Below are 19,094 nucleotides of genomic sequence, written 5' to 3'. Positions count from 1 at the left end.
GTAGATAGATGGGCTATGTACAGGTGCAGTACATTGTGCACAATACATCTCTCCTGCTTTCTCTGGTCAAGAGTAGATAGGCAGGCTAATGTGTCCAAACCAAATGCATGCCTACTAATTTGCTTAAATAATTTGCCTATTTTAGCATGCAAAGTAGCGTTACTAGATGTTTCCTTCCTTCCTCGGGTCTGAGAGGCTGGCTGGTCTTAGGAGGGGAGGGGCATAGAAAGGGGCCTCTCTTATAAGCGCTGAACTGCTGTCCTCCGAGCATATTCTCCGCGACGCTATAGTCTACAGTAAACACGGGTAGACTGCATGACTTCATATTGGCCGGAAATGAAACATTATGATGACACTTTGAGGACGTTTGCTTCCATATTGCACATTTAAGGAGATAATAAGAAAAGGACACGTCGGGTTCAGCCACCCGGCGGGATCGGGACGGGTTTCTTTTCAGTGTCCAGTTGAGGATGTTAACTTCCAGCCCTGCATCAGAGTGACTTATTTTCTCCCGGAGTTGTAAAGTGAGAAGGGACGTTATAGATAAACTACACCAAGAAGGAAGAAAAAAAAATAACGTTTTTATTGCACTCCGTCTCTCCCGTTGACTTAACCGAACCATGCAGCATCCCTTGGACTTAGGGGCTCACTACTATCTACCGGAGGGGTACACCGACCCCCGCTCCCACTCACACCGCTACCGGAGCTTCATGATGGAAGAGATTCTGACCGACCACCATAAGGTGTCTACCCCGGCAGGGGAGCTGCTCAAGTTCGGAGTACAAGCTCTGTTGTCGGCGCGACCATACCACAGCCACCTGGGTAAGATGCACTGCTTATGATTCTAGCTTGTTTTAAGATGGAGGTGTGTATCCGAAAAATGTGATAGTATTTGCAATAAGTCTAATATAGTCTTCTCTAGACCGGGACCGAGTTTGGGAAACCCTGCTCCCGATGACTGCTTGCGTTTCGTTTCGTTCAGGCAGTAATTGTCCCAAATGGCGCTCGTAAAACAGGTTCATTTAATGCATCTTTAAATATGAGCCTGTTTACATTTGTGTTTCTGGTATTATTTACTTATTGAAAGTGCACGATCTAGGAACGTTTCAAATCTGTATATATAGGCTACAAATAGTATGTTATAGGTCAAAGGTCAACCAACGGTTTCTCTGATGCCCCCCAGAATAAGCAACCGAGAGAAGCGCGTTACCAGTGCGGGCCTTTTTATTTAACCAGGAAAGTCCGATAAGAACATATTCTCATTTACAATGACGGCCTACCTCGGAAGACGCTGGGCCAATTGGGACTCCCTGTCACGGCCGGATGTGATACAGCCTGGATACGAACCAGGGACGCCTCTTGCACTGCATCGCCTTAGACCGCTGCGCCACTCGGGTGCTCTAATTTTAGTCACCGTATTTCAAGAACAACATTGTAATGTCATTGGATCTTTAAGAAGGTTTCTAAAGTATATATTGCTGTATCAAAAAAGGTAGACAAGTTTATCTTGTGAATGTTTCCACTCGAGCGAATGTTCACACTGTGTCATCAGACTTTAGAAATACTTTAGAAAGGGCGATGCGGGCCTTAGAAAGGGCGATGCGGGCCTTAGAAAGGGCGATGCGGGCCTTAGAAAGGGCGATGCGGGCCTTAAGTTTCACGCAGCGGGTCTCTGTCTTCAGAGTATTGGACTCATGTTCTTTTTCCAGTGTAGTATTATCAATCAATCAATCAATCAAATGTATTTATATAGCCCTTCTTACATCAGCTGATATCTCAAAGTGCTGTACAGAAACCCAGCCTAAAACCCCAAACAGCAAGCAATGCAGGTGTAGAAGCACAGTGGCTAGGAAAAACTCCCTAGAAAGGCCAAAACCTATTACACGTGTTTACATTGATTGGTCATGTGATTTGTAAAATTAGGCCTTGTTTATCGAATACCACTATTTATGCATTTCAGCAGTCATACGGGTCATATGAATTTGTCTCAGGGAAGTTGTGTTGGTGGGTGAAGAAACACACTAAGTAGTAGTAGTATGAAGTCACCTTACGAGTCAATATTTCGACTAGAAAGTAGATGCATTTGGTTACATACGACATTAATTGAAATTATATTTTCATAGTTAATTAGAATATACATATATAATGTTTATAATAATAGAACTATTGCTATAAGTATTACCATAATTATTAAATAAATACAATACCATTTTACAATTAAATTATTCTTATTTGTAGTTGGCCGAGGCCTATCGTAGTATAATGTAATAATATCTTAAATAGGCTACAATACTGCTATGACTTTACTATTATTAAAATAATACAGATCTAACAATATAATAATACAAATAATAATAATAATATTATAAAATAAAATGTTTTAGTAACATTTTACTGTATTCATGTTAACCTTTATTTCCCCAAGAAAACAGTCGTCATCAGTTTGTAATAGCTAATAGCCGTGTTCAGCCTATAGGCGTTGTTAAATGAATTATCTTCGTGTAGATCGAGAATAATTCCATTTAAATGTGATATTGTTGGACTTTGACTTGCAGTTTTGAAGGCCGACCAGTCGGGTATCCTGAAGTTCCCCATGTCGCCACTCTCTTGTTCACTTGGATCACAGTTAGGCTCTGCTCTCCTATCCGGGGCTCCAGGCCTGCACAGCGGCTCAGCCTCCCACCACCTCCCGCTGGACCTCCACCTCCGAAGCAAGCTGGAGCACATCGGCGACGGCAGCAGCAAGACCAAAAAGGGCCGACGGAGCAGGACGGTCTTCACTGAGCTACAGCTCATGGGCCTGGAGAAGAGATTTGAGAAACAAAAGTACCTTTCAACACCAGACAGGTATTCAAATGAATTCAATCCACATCGTTTATCCCCAAGCCCAGTTATTGCTGATGTGCGGAAAAGGTGACAGGCAGAAATAAAAACATCCAAATGCCTTATCTGCTTTTATGATTGATGAAACCAAAGAAAATACCGCTCTTTATTACCATTGACTATCGACTGCTTTTAGTTCAAAGCAGCGTCATACTGTGCTATTAGAGAATGTAAAGGAAATCTCTCTAATCGCCTCTGTCTTTGTTCATGTAGAATAGATCTGGCTGAGTGTCTGAATCTGAGTCAACTACAAGTCAAAACCTGGTACCAGAACAGGAGAATGAAATGGAAGAAAATAGTAAGTTCTTATTCTGCATAATATGACAAGGAGGAGAATGACTTGTCAATAATTATCTTGGTTTTATGGTAGGAATTATCTTTGGTTTTATGGTAGGAATTATCTTGGTTTTATGGTAGGAATTATCTTTGGTTTTATGGTAGGAATTATCTTGGTTTTATTGTAGGAATTATCTTGGTTTTATGGTAGGAATTATCTTGGTTTTATGGTAGGAATTATCTTTGGTTTTATGGTAGGAATTATCTTTGGTTTTATGGTAGGAATTATCTTGGTTTTATGGTAGGAATTATCTTGGTTTTATGGTAGGAATTATCTTGGTTTTATGGTAGGAATTATCTTTGGTTTTATGGTAGGAATTATCTTTGATTTTATGGTAGGAATTATCTTGGCTTTATGGTAGGAATTATCTTTGGTTTTATGGTAGGAATTATCTTTGGTTTTATGGTAGGAATTATCTTGGTTTTATGGTAGGAATTATCTTGGTTTTATTGTAGTAATTATCTTGGTTTTATGGTAGGAATTATCTTGGTTTTATGGTAGGAATTATCTTTGGTTTTATGGTAGGAATTATCTTGGTTTTATGGTAGGAATTATCTTTGATTTTATGGTAGGAATTATCTTGGTTTTATGGTAGGAATTATCTTGGTTTTATGGTAGGAATTATCTTGGCTTTATGGTAGGAATTATCTCTGGTTTTATGGTAGGAATTATCTTGGTTTATGGTAGGAATTATCTTGGTTTTATGGTAGGAATTATCTTGGTTTTATGGTAGGACTAAACCGTTTCATTGCGGACTATTGAATTATTTTAACTGAATCGTTTCCACTGTACAGGTCCTACAAGGAGGAGGATTGGAGTCTCCGACCAAACCAAAAGGCCGTCCCAAGAAGAATTCCATCCCGTCGAGCGAGCAGCTTTCGGAGCAGGAGAGGACTCGAGACGTCGACCGTAAGTCGGACGGTTCCACCTCGTCACATTCAGACACTAACCAAGAGGAATAATACCGTCGGTGCTCCGAGCCTCCGACTAACTGACAACTAACTATCTGACGATGTTCTCCTGGCATACAGCCTCGGGGATGCGTAATGTTGCATGCCTGGTCGACCGCTGGATCCAAGTGCCTTGACGTCGATATGTTGGAACTTATAGAGCGACTGATGTTCGCCTCCGGTACGAGAGGCGGAACCAGATTTTTTTTTTGTTACTACTAATCTCGCTCATGCTGGGACGATGTTAATTTTTGTATGCTATATTACATCTTCTTTCATCATCAATATGTTCTCAATACCTACTATGTGCGTCCCTCCGCGTCACGACGAGCTGTTGTTACAGCTGTGGATCGGTAGAGAGGAGAGGAGAGGAGAGGAGAGGAGAGGAGAGGAGAGGAGAAGAGAGGAGAGGAGAGGAGAGGAGAGGAGAGGAGAAGAGAGGAGAGGAGAGGAAAGGAGACAGAGAAACACCGACCAGTAGGTACCGCTTCATTGCCTCCATTCGAAAGGACCCACTTTACACTGTTCTGTTCTGTTCTGCTTTGTTTGTTTTGCATATTTACATGTTTTATTCGGTTTTTATTATAAAGACATTTTTGGATGTAATTAAATATTTTTTCACTTACACTTAAATTGTTATTTTATTTGTATTTTATATTGAAAAGAAATTTGACCAAAATTGATATTTCCTGCAATCACATAAGAATGTTGATGTTGGCAGCTGGGAGGTCATTTCCCCTCCAAAACATGACCATTCTGGTTCACTTATAGGCCTGTCCATCTGCTTGTTCTGTTCCAACGCTGTGATGTGAACTGTCGTTCACTTAATAACATTTTAGCAGTGCTACAATTTCTTGGTGGGTAGGCCTAACATTACGGACAATTCTGCGTGATATAGAGAGCCCTGGGTTTATTTGAACGGAGACGAAATGTAACGACCAAAGCGAAATATGAGTGCTTAATAATATGACTTGAAGGGTAATTTAACACAAGTAGGCTAAACTCCATAGAAAACTGGTGCTTGAACACTCATAACTGTGACTGAGGCCTACAGGCACATCCAATATGATCAAATCTAGTGCTCACCACTGATAATGAAAATGATACTGTCATGTGATCGAATCAAACGTTTTTAACTAGACAACCAATAACCCTTCTCGGTCAATAATGACATCTCATATCTAACTGATCGTCTAACGCGATAAGGGTTAGAAAGACTTCCCTTTCTAACCACGGAGTCAGCTAAACAAACTAGTGAGTCTTATCACATACGAGTGAACAGCTTGCACGTCTCAAAGAAGAACACCACATTAGTTTCTGATCCGAGTGAACAGCTTGCACGTCTCAAAGAAGAACACCACATTAGTTTCTGATCCGAGTGAACAGCTTGCACGTCTCAAAGAAGAACACCACATTAGTTTCTGATCCGAGTGAACAGCTTGCACGTCTCAAAGAAGAACACCACATTAGTTTCTGATCCAATAAACTAATATCCTTCCTTTCACATTCTCAACCGATTATTAATTATTAATAAATTACGCAGCATTTCAATTGTAAGGCCTTTTACTTTGCAGGGAAGGCCGCTCTCGAACGTCTTAATTACAGGCTACCCCGACATTATCTGTCATGTTAAATATTAACCACTATCATTATCGGCCGTCAGTAATGACCACACATAGGCCTATTTAACTGCCAATTTACTGTCAGTTCCCTTCAGTTGGTATAGCCTACATTATCATTCCATTTAATTACACTGTTAGTTCTCTTCAGTTGGTATAGCCTACATTATCATTCCATTACACTGTTAGTTCTCTTCAGTGGGTATAGCCTACATTATCATTCCATTACACTGTTAGTTCCCTTCAGTTGGTATAGCCTACATTATCATTCCATTACACTGTTAGCTCCCTTCAGTTGGTATAGCCTACATTATCATTCCATTACACTGTTAGCTCCCTTCAGTTGGTATAGCCTACATTATCATTCCATTACACTGTTAGTTCTCTTCAGTTGGTATAGCCTACATTATCATTCCATTACACTGTCAGTTCCCTTCAGTTGGTATAGCCTACATTATCATTCCATTTAATTACACTGTTAGTTCTCTTCAGTTGGTATGGCCTACATTATCATTCCATTACACTGTTAGCGCCCTTCAGTTGGTATAGCCTACATTATCATTCCATTTAATTACACTGTTAGTTCTCTTCAGTTGGTATAGCCTACATTATCATTCCATTACACTGTTAGTTCCCTTCAGTTGGTATAGCCTACATTATCATTCCATTTAATTACACTGTTAGTTCCCTTCAGTTGGTTTAGCCTACATTATCATTCCATTACACTGTCAGTTCCCTTCAGTTGGTTTAGCCTACATTATCATTCCATTACACTGTTAGTTCCCTTCAGTTGGTTTAGCCTACATTATCATTCCATTACACTGTTAGTTCCCTTCAGTTGGTATAGCCTACATTATCATTCCATTACACTGTTAGTCCCCTTCAGTTGGTATAGCCTACATTATCATTCCATTACACTGTTAGTCCCCTTCAGTTGGTATAGCCTACATTATCATTCCATTTAATTACACTGTTAGTCCCCTTCAGTTGGTTTAGCCTACATTATCATTCAATTACACTGTTAGTTCTCTTCAGTTGGTATAGCCTACATTATCATTCCATTACACTGTCAGTTCTCTTCAGTTGGTATAGCCTACATTATCATTCCATTACACTGTTAGTTCTCTTCAGTTGGTATAGCCTACATTATCATTCCATTACACTGTCAGTTCTCTTCAGTTGGTTTAGCCTACATTATCATTCCATTTAATTACACTGTTAGTCCCCTTCAGTTGGTATAGCCTACATTATCATTCCATTTACATTTACGTCATTTAGCAGACGCTCTTATCCAGAGCGACTTACAGTAGTGAATGCATACATTTCATACAATTTCATACATTTTTTTTCTGTGCTGGCCCCCCGTGGGAATCGAACCCACAACCCTGGTGTTGCAAACACCATGCTCTACCAACTGAGCTACAGTTTCGTTTACCTTAATTTTCTTCCACGGTAAACGCTGTTATGGCCGTGTGGTTGTTTCTGAGGATCATTAGTAACAGTTCATAATAAAAAATAAAAAAGTGCAGACCTTTTTTCAAATAAAGGTTAAATAAATAAAATAAAGCCTGGTTAGTACAGGTAATAGACCAGGGTATAACCTCTATTGAACAGTATTATCCCTGTTATAACAGTCTCATGGTTAGTACAGGTAATAGACCAGGGTATAACCTACTATTGAACAGTATTATCCCTGTTATAACAGTCCCATGGTTAGTACCGGTAATAGAGCAGGTTATAACTTCTATTGAACAGTATTATCCCTGTTATAACAGTCCCATGGTTAGTACCGGTAATAGAGCAGGTTATAACCTCTATTGAACAGTATTCTCCCTGTTATAACAGTCCCATGGTTAGTACAGGTAATAGAGCAGGTTATAACCTCTATTGAACAGTATTCTCCCTGTTATAACCTCTATTGAACAGTATTCTCCCTGTTATAACCTCTATTGAACAGTATTCTCCCTGTTATAATTCTATGTGCACTAATGTTCCAACATTACCACGGGTTGAAGAACTGAACGTGGCAATTTTTTAGAATGAACCCAACCACCGTTTTCTTTCTTTCAGGCTCAAAGGTTCTTCAAACCTGTTTTTTATGATTTAAAAAAAAAATGTTGACATTTTTATTTAACCTTTTATTTAAATGATTCATAAACACGTTCCCAAACCTAAATAATCTACAAGATCAGAGTATTTTTAAATCCACCAATTGCTGAGACAGATGAATATGCATATAATATTTGGATGGGTTTCTTTAACTGAACCTTAACATTCTGAACCCACTCTCTCTCGAGTGTGTCGACAAAATTCTAAATAAAAAGGTACACTGTATTTAAAGGGGATGGTTTAAGATACATTTACTGAAAACAATATCGAATTAAAAATTCCACAGTAAAATCTGTCGGCTAGCAAGTTTTCAGCGGTTGGAAAGTTGTAAATTCCTAAATCGGAATGGGTCCCCATGAGAATAGCATGCTATTCACCAGCTCTTCCTTTTGGGTGGAGATCAAAGGAATGAAGGTGTGTCTACAGGTATGTTGTATTCTGACCTTGACTTAAGGTTCCAAGTGGAACAACAGGTACTTTCATTTTCCCGATAGTAATAACACCATTCTCCATGCACTGCCATGTAAATACACACATTCCTCCCATTTTCAGCAACAATTGGCAGATTTAAAAATACGCAAACCTTTGTTTAAATTATTTTAATATAACCTTTATTTAACCAGGAAAAGCCCATTGAGACCCAGAGTCTCTTTTTCAAGGGAGACCTGTCCAAGAAGGCAGCAAAAATCAATACATTACAGAATTAAAACATACAACAATACAATTCAACAACATGATCCAGCCTAAAAAAAGCATTTACAGTGAAGGAAAAAGTATTTGATCCCCTGCTGATTTTGTACGTTTGCCCACTGACAAAGAAATTATCAGTCTATAATTATAATGGTAGGTTTATTTTAACAGTGAGAGACAGAATGACAACAAAAAAATCTAGAAAAACGCATGTCAAAAATGTTATAAAATGATTTGCATTTTAATGAGGGAAATAAGACCCCCTGTCTTTTTTACAGGTAATAAGCTGCGGTTAGGAGCACTCCCTTTAAGAGTGTGGTCCTAATCTCAGCTCGTTACCTGTATAAAAGACACCTGGGAGCCAGAAATCTTTCTGATTGAGAGGGGGGTCAAAACTTATTTCCCTCATTAAAATGCTGATCAATTTATAACATTTTTGACATGCGTTTTTCTGGATTTTTTTGTTGCTATTCTGTCTCTCACTGTTCAAATAAACCTACCATTAAAATTATAGACTGATCATTTCTTTGTCAGTGGGCAAACGTACAAAATCAGCAGGGGATCAAATACTTTTTTCCCCCACTGTACACTCCTCTGTAACAGTCTCCCATCAATATTTTAAATTCTTTCAGTGGCACTAACATGTCTAGATGAAGCATGGATTATAGATTATTCCATGCGTCTGGTTCACAAGAAGAGAAGGCAGTCTTGCCTAATACTGTGAATGTCCTGGGGACTTTAAGTAGCAACCACCTAGCAGACTGGGTATGGTAACATAGCAACCGCCTAGCAGACTGGGTATGGTAACATAGCAACCGCCTAGCAGACCGGGTATGGTAACATAGCAACCACCTAGCAGACTGGGTATGGTAACATAGCAACCACCTAGCAGACCGTGTATGGTAACATAGCAACCACCTAGCAGACCGGGTATGGTAACATAGCAACCACCTAGCAGACCGGGTATGGTAACATAGCAACCACCTAGCAGACCGGGTATGGTAACATAGCAACCGCCTAGCAGACCGGGTATGGTAACATAGCAACCACCTAGCAGACTGGGTATGGTAACATAGCAACCACCTAGCAGACCGTGTATGGTAACATAGCAACCACCTAGCAGACCGGGTATGGTAACATAGCAACCACCTAGCAGACCGGGTATGGTAACATAGCAACCACCTAGCAGACCGGGTATGGTAACATAGCAACCACCTAGCAGACCGGGTATGGTAACATAGCAACCACCTAGCAGACCGGGTATGGTAACATAGCAACCTCCTAGCAGACCGTGTATGGTAACATAGCAACCACCTAGCAGACCGGGTATGGTAACATAGCAACCACCTAGCAGACCGGGTATGGTAACATAGCAACCACCTAGCAGACCAGGTATGGTAACATAGCAACCACCTAGCAGACCAGGTATGGTAACATAGCAACCACCTAGCAGACTGGGTATGGTAACATAGCAACCTCCTAGCAGACCGGGTATGGTAACATAGCAACCACCTAGCAGACCGGGTATGGTAACTGCTGGTGGTGAAGGAGACCAGACTACAGAGGTAAAGAGGGAGTTTACCCAAAATGGCTTTGTAGATGAACACATACACATGTATTTTTCTGCGCATATAAAGTGAAGTCCAACCTACCATTTGGTACAATGTGCAATGGTGGGGGAGTGACTTGGCATTTGTAATAAAGCACAAGGATGATGATAAACACAGTCCAGTCTCTGTAAGATGGAGGAGGCTGCATGCATATACAACAAGTCACCATAATCAATTACAGAGAGAAAAGTGGCCTGAACACGCTTCTTTCTAGCCATAAATGGGAAGCAAGCCTTATTACGAAAATAAAAACCCAATTTCAATTTAACCTTTGTCACAAGATTATCCAAATTAACTTTTTAAAGGACAATTTGTCATTCAACCAAATACCTAGGTATTTGTAGGATGCCACTTTTTCAATGGATAATCCACCAGATGTGACAATGCTAACATTCTCTGGCAGAGTTCTAGCTGTGGTAAAGGTCATGAATTTAGTTTTTTGTACATTAAAGATCAGTTTGTGACCATAAAGGGAGGCCTGCAGTGACTGAAAAGCAGTCTGGAGCTCTTCAACAGCCTGAACCAGAGAAGGAGCACATGAATATATGACTGGATCATCTGCATATAGATGGAACTTTACTGGTTGCATCCCATTTCCCAAATCATTAATAATCATTGAGAACAACACAGGGGCTAAAATGGAACCCTGGGGGACACCTCTATTAATCTCTAGACAGCTAGACTTGTGATTGTCAGTATATACACATTGTGTTCTGTCAGAAAGATAGTTCCTAAACCAATTTACTACCCCCTTCATTGAGATCAATGTTACTGAGTCTAGCTAGCAACAATTCATGGTCAACTGAATCAAAGGCCTTTGATCAATCCACAAACAGAGCAGCACAATGTTGCTTTTTATCAAGTGCATTAATCATGTAATTTGCCACTGCCATAGCTACAGTTGTGGTGCTGTGCCCTGATCTAAAGCCAGACTGAACCCCTCAGTATGTTCTTCTCAATTAAGACATTTTTAAACTGCGAGTTCACTAGGGATTCATAGACTTTGTCCAGGATAGGGAGTTCACTAGGGATTCATAGACTTTGTCCAGGATAGGGAGTTCACTAGAGATTCATAGACTTTGTCCAGGATAGGGAGTTCACTAGAGATTCATAGACTTTGTCCAGGATAGGGAGTTCACTAGAGATTCATAGACTTTGTCCAGGATAGGGGGGTTAGAGAGAGGACGATAGTTTTTAGCATCTGAGGGATCTCCACCCTTTAGCAGTGGGAGGACATCAGCTGATTTCTAAATGCTGGGCATGGAATTGGTCAAGAGTCAAGTTGAAAATGTGAGCCACAGGTTCAGTAATAATACCAGCTGCTATCTTTAAAAGGTAGGGGTCCAGGTTGTCTGGACCTGCAGACTTTTTAGTGTCTATTGCCTTTAGTGCTTTATAGACCTCAGTATAAGAAACGGGCTCAAAGTTAAAATGGTTCACATGAGGGCCTATATCATAGTTGACTGTAACAGAGCTTACATTAGAGGCCTGGGCCCCACCATTATCAAAAACTGAACCAACAGATATGAAGTGCTTGTTAAAAACCCCTACAATATCGGCTTTATCCTTCATTTCATTAGAATTCATCATTAAACGGTCAGGAAGACCAGAGGATACGTTAGAACCTGCCACTGATTTGATTAGCTTCCAGAACTTGGCAGGGTTGTTTTAGGTTCTCTGTGACTGTATTTAAATAGTAATCTGATTTGATTAGCTTCCAGAACTTGGTAGGGTTGTTTTAGGTTCTCTGTGACTGTATTTAAATAGTCATCTGATTTGGACTTCCTGATCAATCCTGTGCATTTGTTAACGCTATGAAGGAGGCCCAGTCAACAGGAGCATTTGTATGTCTAGCTTGAGCCCAAGATATATGCAGTCCCACCCCTCTTCTCTTTCCTGGCACCCCAATGGTGGAACCAGCTTCCCCCTGAAGCTAGGACAACAGAGTCCCTGTCCATCTTCCTCCTGAAGCTAGGACAGCAGAGTCCCTGTCCATCTTCCCCCCTGATACTAGGACAGTAGAGTCCCTGTCCATCTTCCCCCTGAAGCTAGGACAGCAGAGTCCCTGTCCATCTTCCTCCTGATACTAGGACAGCAGAGTCCCTGTCCATCTTCCCCCCTGAAGCTAGGACAGCAGAGTCCCTGTCCATCTTCCCCCTGAAGCTGGGACAGCAGAGTCCCTGTCCATCTCCCCCCTGAAGCTAGGACAGCAGAGTCCCTGTCCATCTTCCCCCTGAAGCTAGGACAGCAGAGTCCCTGTCCATCTTCCTCCTGAAGCTAGGACAGCAGAGTCCCTGTCCGTCTTCCCCCTGAAGCTAGGACAGCAGAGTCCCTGTCCATCTTCCCCCTGAAGCTAGGACAGCAGAGTCCCTGTCCATCTCCCCCCTGAAGCTAGGACAGCAGAGTCCCTGTCCATCTTCCCCCCTGAAGCCTATAGCCTGGGTTCAGCCCTACAGAAGACTATATCTTGGGTTCGGCCCTACAGAAGACTATATCCTGGGTTCAGCCCTACAGAAGCCTATATCTTGTGTTCGGCCCTACAGAAGACTATAGCCTGGGTTCAGCCCTACAGAAGACTATATCTTGGGTTCAGCCCTACAGAAAGAAGCCTATATCTTGGGTTCGGCCCTACAGAAGCCTATATCTTGTGTTCGGCCCTACGGCCCTACAGAAGACTATACCTTGGGTCTTCAAATTTCACCACGCAAATTGAGGGCACACAATCAAAATTCGGAATAACGGCACGACTATTTATTGCCTACTTCACTGTGGAAAAGGAGCCACAAGACATGTCATGTTTATTGGACTTTCAGTTTTCTTCCATATAACTGGTTTCACATTCATCCACTGGGATCATAAGGAAAAATCATGTAAAACAATGAATGTGTATTTACAATCCCCTTCTCCGAACAGATGACTCATTTACCTAACACTTATCAATTTATAACGTAATGGTGGTGGAATTTTTAGGGTCAAGGTCAGAATATGACATATCTGTAGACACACCTCTGGCCACACCTCTGGCCACACCTCTGGCCACACCTCTGGCCACACCTCTGGCTACACCTCTGGCCACACCTCTGGCCACACAGTCTATCTGTAGACACACCTCTGGCCACACCTCTGGCCACACTTCTGACCACACAGTCTATCTGTAGACACACCTCTGGCCATACCTCTGGCCACACCTCTGACCACACAGTCTATCTGTAGACACACCTCTGGCCATACCTCTGGCCACAACTCTGGCCACACAGTGTATCTGTAGACACACCTCTGGCCACACCTCTGGCCACACCTCTGGCCACACAGTGTATCTGTAGACACACCTCTGGCCACACCTCTGGCCACACCTCTGGCCACACCTCTGGCCACACCTCTGGCCACACAGTGTATCTGTAGACACACCTCTGGCCACACCTCTGGCCACACCTCTGGCCACACAGTCTATCTGTAGACACACCTCTGGCCACACCTCTGGCCACACAGTGTATCTGTAGACACACCTCTGGCCACACCTCTGGCCACACCTTCATTTATTAGATCTCCCCCCAAAACTAATAGCGGGTGAATAGCATGTTATTCAGATGCTTGAGTTTAAGATCACAATACGCATAGAGAAAAAAAGTGCTTAAAAGGGGAATTACGTTCCATTTACACTTAACTCAGGTCGGAATTTCCCCCGAAGAGAATAATCCTTGATATGCCTCATCAGAGAATAATCCTTGATATGCCTCATCAGAGAATAATCCTTGATATGCCTCATCAGAGAATAATCCTTGATATGTCTCATCAGAGAATAATCCTTGATATGCCTCATCAGAGAATAATCCTTGATATGCCTCATCAGAGAATAATCCTTGATATGTCTCATCAGAGAATAATCCTTGATATGTCTCATCAGAGAATAATCCTTGATATGTCTCATCAGAGAATAATCCTTGATATGTCTCATCAGAGAATAATCCTTGATGTCTCATCAGAGAATAATCCTTGATATGTCTCATCAGAGAATAATCCTTGATATGTCTCATCAGAGAATAATCCTTGATATGCCTCATCAGAGAATAATCCTTGATATGCCTCATCAGAGAATAATCCTTGATATGTCTCATCAGAGAATAATCCTTGATATGTCTCATCAGAGAATAATCCTTGATATGTCTCATCAGAGAATAATCTTTGATATGTCTCATCAGAGAATAATCCTTGATATGTCTCATCAGAGAATAATCCTTGAATGCCTCATCAGAGAATAATCCTTATTATGTCTCATCAGAGACTAATCCTTGATGTCTCATCAGAGAATAATCCTTGATATGTCTCATCAGAGAATAATCCTTGATATGCCTCATCAGAGAATAATCCTTGATATGCCTCATCAGAGAATAATCCTTGACATGTCTCATCAGAGTAATCCTTGATATGCCTCATCAGAGAATAATCCTTGATATGTCTCATCAGAGAATAATCCTTGATATGTCTCATCAGAGAATAATCCTTGATATGCCTCATCAGAGAATAATCCTTGATATGTCACATCAGAGAATAATCCTTGATATGTCTCATCAGAGAATAATCCTTGATATGCTTCATCAGAGAATAATCCTTGATGTCTCATCAGAGAATGATCCTTGATATGTCTCATCAGAGAATAATCCTTGATATGTCTCATCAGAGAATAATCCTTGATATGCCTCATCAGAGAATAATCCTTGATATGCCTCATCAGAGAATAATCCTTGATATGTCTCATCAGAGAATAATCCTTGATATGTCTCATCAGAGAATAATCCTTGATATGTCTCATCAGAGAATAATCCTTGAAATGTCTCATCAGAGAATAATGCTTGATATGCCTCATCAGAGAATAATCATTGATATGCCTCATCAGAGAATAATCCTTGATATGCCTCAGAGAATAATCCTTGATATGTCTCATCAGAGAATAATCCTTGATATGTCTCATCAGAGAATAATCCTTGATATGCCTCATCAGAGAATAATCCTTGATATGCCTCATCAGAGAATAATCCTTGATATGCCTCAGAGAATAATCCTTGATATGTCTCATCAGAGAATAATCCTTGATATGTCTCATCAGAGAATAATCCTTGATATGCCTCATCAGAGAATAATCCTTGATATGCCTCATCAGAGAATAATCCTTGATATGTCTCATCAGAGAATAATCCTTGATATGTCTCATCAGAGAATAATGCTTGATATTTCTCATCAGAGAATAATCCTTGATATGCCTCATCAGAGAATAATCCTTGATATGTCTCATCAGAGAATAATCCTTGATATGTCTCATCAGAGAATAATCCTTGATATGCCTCATCAGAGAATAATCCTTAAAATGCCTCAGAGAATAATCCTTGATATTCCTCATCAGAGAATAATCCTTGATATGCCTCATCAGAGAATAATCCTTGAAATGTCTCATCAGAGAATAATCCTTGATATGTCTCATCAGAGAATAATCCTTGATATGTCTCATCAGAGAATAATCCTTGATATGTCTCATCAGAGAATTATCCTTGATATGTCTCATCACAGAATAATCCTTGATATGTCTCATCAGAGAATAATCCTTGATATGCCTCATCAGAGAATAATCCTTGATATGTCTCATCAGAGAATAATCCTTGATATGTCTCATCAGAGAATAATCCTTGATATGTCTCATCAGAGAATAATCCTTGAAATGTCTCATCAGAGAATAATGCTTGATATGCCTCATCAGAGAATAATCCTTGATATGCCTCATCAGAGAATAATCCTTGATATGCCTCAGAGAATAATCCTTGATATGTCTCATCAGAGAATAATCCTTGATATGTCTCATCAGAGAATAATCCTTGATATGTCTCATCAGAGAATAATCCTTGAAATGTCTCATCAGAGAATAATGCTTGATATGCCTCATCAGAGAATAATCCTTGATATGCCTCATCAGAGAATAATCCTTGATATGCCTCAGAGAATAATCCTTGATATGTCTCATCAGAGAATAATCCTTGAAATGCCTCATCAGAAAATAATCCTTGATATGCCTCAGAGAATAATCCTTGATATGTCTCATCAGAGAATAATCCTTGAAATGCCTCATCAGAAAATAATACTTGATATGCCTCAGAGAATAATCCTTGATATGCCTCATCAGAGAATAATCCTTGATATGCCTCATCAGAGAATAATCCTTGATATGCCTCATCAGAGAATAATCCTTGATATGCCTCAGAGAATAATCCTTGATATGCCTCATCAGAGAATAATCCTTGAAATGCCTCAGAGAATAATCCTTGATATGCCTCATCAGAGAATAATCCTTGAAATGTCTCATCAGAGAATAATCCTTGAAATGCCTCAGAGAATAATCCTTGATATGCCTCATCAGAGAATAATCCTTGAAATGTCTCATCAGAGAATAATCCTTGAAATGCCTCAGAGAATAATCCTTGATATGTCTCATCAGAGAATAATCCTTGATATGCCTCATCAGAGATGTAGTGTTTTATGGGGCAGATTGTTGACCATGCATTTATTTACACAGTAGTGTCCTACTCCTATCATCCATTGTAGTCATAACAATATTAGAAAAGATAGGACTGTCTCTATCCTCTGCATCAGGGGAACTATTCTAAATCTAACAAATGCTGAGATAGTATTTTCATGTTTGTTTAGTTGCAGTAATGACATGAGCTTGATTTCAAAAGCATTCTTAAAAATGTCCCTCCTTTCAAAATAAGATATATTTAGGCCTGCGTGTATAAACTGTAGGCCTAGAGAGCTGGTAACCTCAGCCAAGAGCTGCTGGTGACGCTCCTCAAATAAACCTAGTTTGGTTGAGCCACATCACACGACCATGGCTTTTTAAATGTCCCGTTTCAGGACGCAGTGTTTAGCAATAAACTTGGTGGGGGAAATCTTACATTTTCATTAAAACCTCCGTTCTGTGAGGGGGCGTGTTTGCACTGACTGGTAAATATGTGGTAATGTAAGAATATTTTCAGAGATTCAAAGTTATTTATTCTTATGGATATATTTACAGAAGTCTCACATCAAAGGATTTGACTCAAATGAACTTCAGTTGGTTTGAATAATGACTAAATGACTGTAGAGATTCCAAGTCAACAGACGGATTGGTTAAATAACCCTGGTAGTCCTTCTCCAGAATCACAAGGTTGAAAAACTCTCAATAATATTTATTGTCTTATTTGAGGGGTATTGCTTTTACATCTTCTTTGTAGAAAGACTTCTAGGTCTTTATTTACAAGGCGCGCCACGGACGGTCACATACACGTTATCATTCTGTCTGTATTAAAGCCCTTTACTGATTGGCAGGGCTCCCCAGGGGGTGGGCCTGGCTCCCCAGTGGGTGGGCCTGGCTCCCCAGGGGGTGGGCCTGGCTCCCCAGGGGGTGGGCCTGGCTGCCCAGCGGGTGGGCCTGGCTCCCCAGCGGGTGGGCCTGGCTCCCCAGCGGGTGGGCCTGGTGGGCCTGGCTCCCCAGGGGGTGGGCCTGGCTCCCCAGCGGGTGGGCCTGGCTCCCCAGGGGGTGGGCCTGGCTCCCCAGGGGGTGGGCCTGACTCCCCAGGGGGTGGGCCTAGCTCCCCAGGGGGTGGGCCTGACTCCCAGGGGGTGGGCCTGGCTCCCCAGGGGGTGGGCCTGGCTCCCCAGGGGGTGGGCCTGGTGGGCCTGGCTGCCCAGCGGGTGGGCCTGGCTGCCCAGCGGGTGGGCCTGGCTGCCCAGCGGGTGGGCCTATGCCATCCAAGACTCACCCATGTATTTCAATTGACTGATTTCATTATATGAACTGTAACTCAGTAAAACCTTTGAAATTGTTACATATTTTTTCAGTATATATGAACATATATTGTTATGTTACATGTTACACATATAACATATATTGTTACATATATTGTTTGAACCTGAACTAATACTACACTTTAACCCTCCTGCTGTGTTCCGGTCGAATTGGACCGATTTACAAGTTTTCTCTCTGAAAAATGTAGATAATTTAATCTGATTGTCATAAGGTTCCATGACTTGGTCCACACAGGGCATCTGAACACACAAAATACATTTTGATGATTTTCATTACATTTTGGGTGTTTTATTTAACTTTTGTACACCTGTGGTGTTCCCGGACAAAAATGACCTGGTCATTAGAAATTAGTGTATAAAATTGAGTTCAGGCTCATGCCCATTCATCAGATGGACACACTTCCTCTCCCATACCACACACACACACACACACACACACACACACACACACACACACACACACACACACACACACACACACACACACACACACACACACACACACACACACACACACACACACACACACACACACACACACACACACCTACCTCACTCCCCTTCTTGGCTTCCATGGCAACCCCCACGGGAACCTTTCCCCCAATAGAACCTTTCCCCCACGGGGAATCACACCTGTCGTCGTTCTCACAAACAACCGCAACATTGTTTCAATAATATATAGAACTTTTCTCGCAGCTCTGGTATATAAAGCTTTTTTGAGGCCTTGATCACAATTCATTCTGTGGCAGCACAACGACCAAACGATATACTGTATGTGAGGCTCTTGATCATATCTTTGATCATGACACTGGTGAGGAGGGAGAGAAGCCAGGAAACTGACAGTGAAGATGCATTAGAGGAGGAAGTGGCAGAAGTTGAAGACAACACAGAATATGATCCACACCAAGAGACAACTGATGTGGAACAATCCAGTGATGAGGAAAAGGGCCCTGCTGAGGGTGTTGGTACATTCCGGGTCAAAGAATGGGAATTTATCCTGGTCTTCATCCCCCCCTGAGGGGAGAGGTCAGCTGAAAATGTTCTCAGGATGACCCCAGGGCCAACA

General features: G+C 41.3%; 1 protein-coding gene across 1 annotated transcript; it reads left to right on the top strand.

Annotated features, from left to right (window-relative positions):
* Positions 1-266: 266 nt before the first annotated feature.
* On the top strand, positions 267-4,466 carry LOC115207236 (homeobox protein BarH-like 1). Its single transcript, XM_029774209.1, has 4 exons — positions 267-822; positions 2,556-2,847; positions 3,097-3,181; positions 4,015-4,466. The coding sequence occupies exons 1-4, from the start codon at positions 621-623 to the stop codon at positions 4,180-4,182; spliced, it is 747 nt and encodes a 248-aa protein (XP_029630069.1). The 5' UTR covers positions 267-620; the 3' UTR covers positions 4,183-4,466.
* Positions 4,467-19,094: the final 14,628 nt, after the last annotated feature.

The sequence above is a fragment of the Salmo trutta genome, chromosome 14, assembly GCF_901001165.1.
Source record: "Salmo trutta chromosome 14, fSalTru1.1, whole genome shotgun sequence".
Classification (NCBI taxonomy): domain Eukaryota; kingdom Metazoa; phylum Chordata; class Actinopteri; order Salmoniformes; family Salmonidae; genus Salmo; species Salmo trutta.
This window is presented reverse-complemented; position numbering and strand designations above follow the sequence as displayed.

Coding starts and splice junctions, on each gene's coding strand:
- LOC115207236 (XM_029774209.1), top strand. CDS start 621: ATGCAGCATCCCTTGGACTTAGGGGCTCACTACTATCTACCGGAGGGG. Junction 823..2,555: donor ACCATACCACAGCCACCTGG/GTAAGATGCACT, acceptor TTTGACTTGCAG/TTTTGAAGGCCGACCAGTCG. Junction 3,182..4,014: donor GAATGAAATGGAAGAAAATA/GTAAGTTCTTAT, acceptor TCCACTGTACAG/GTCCTACAAGGAGGAGGATT.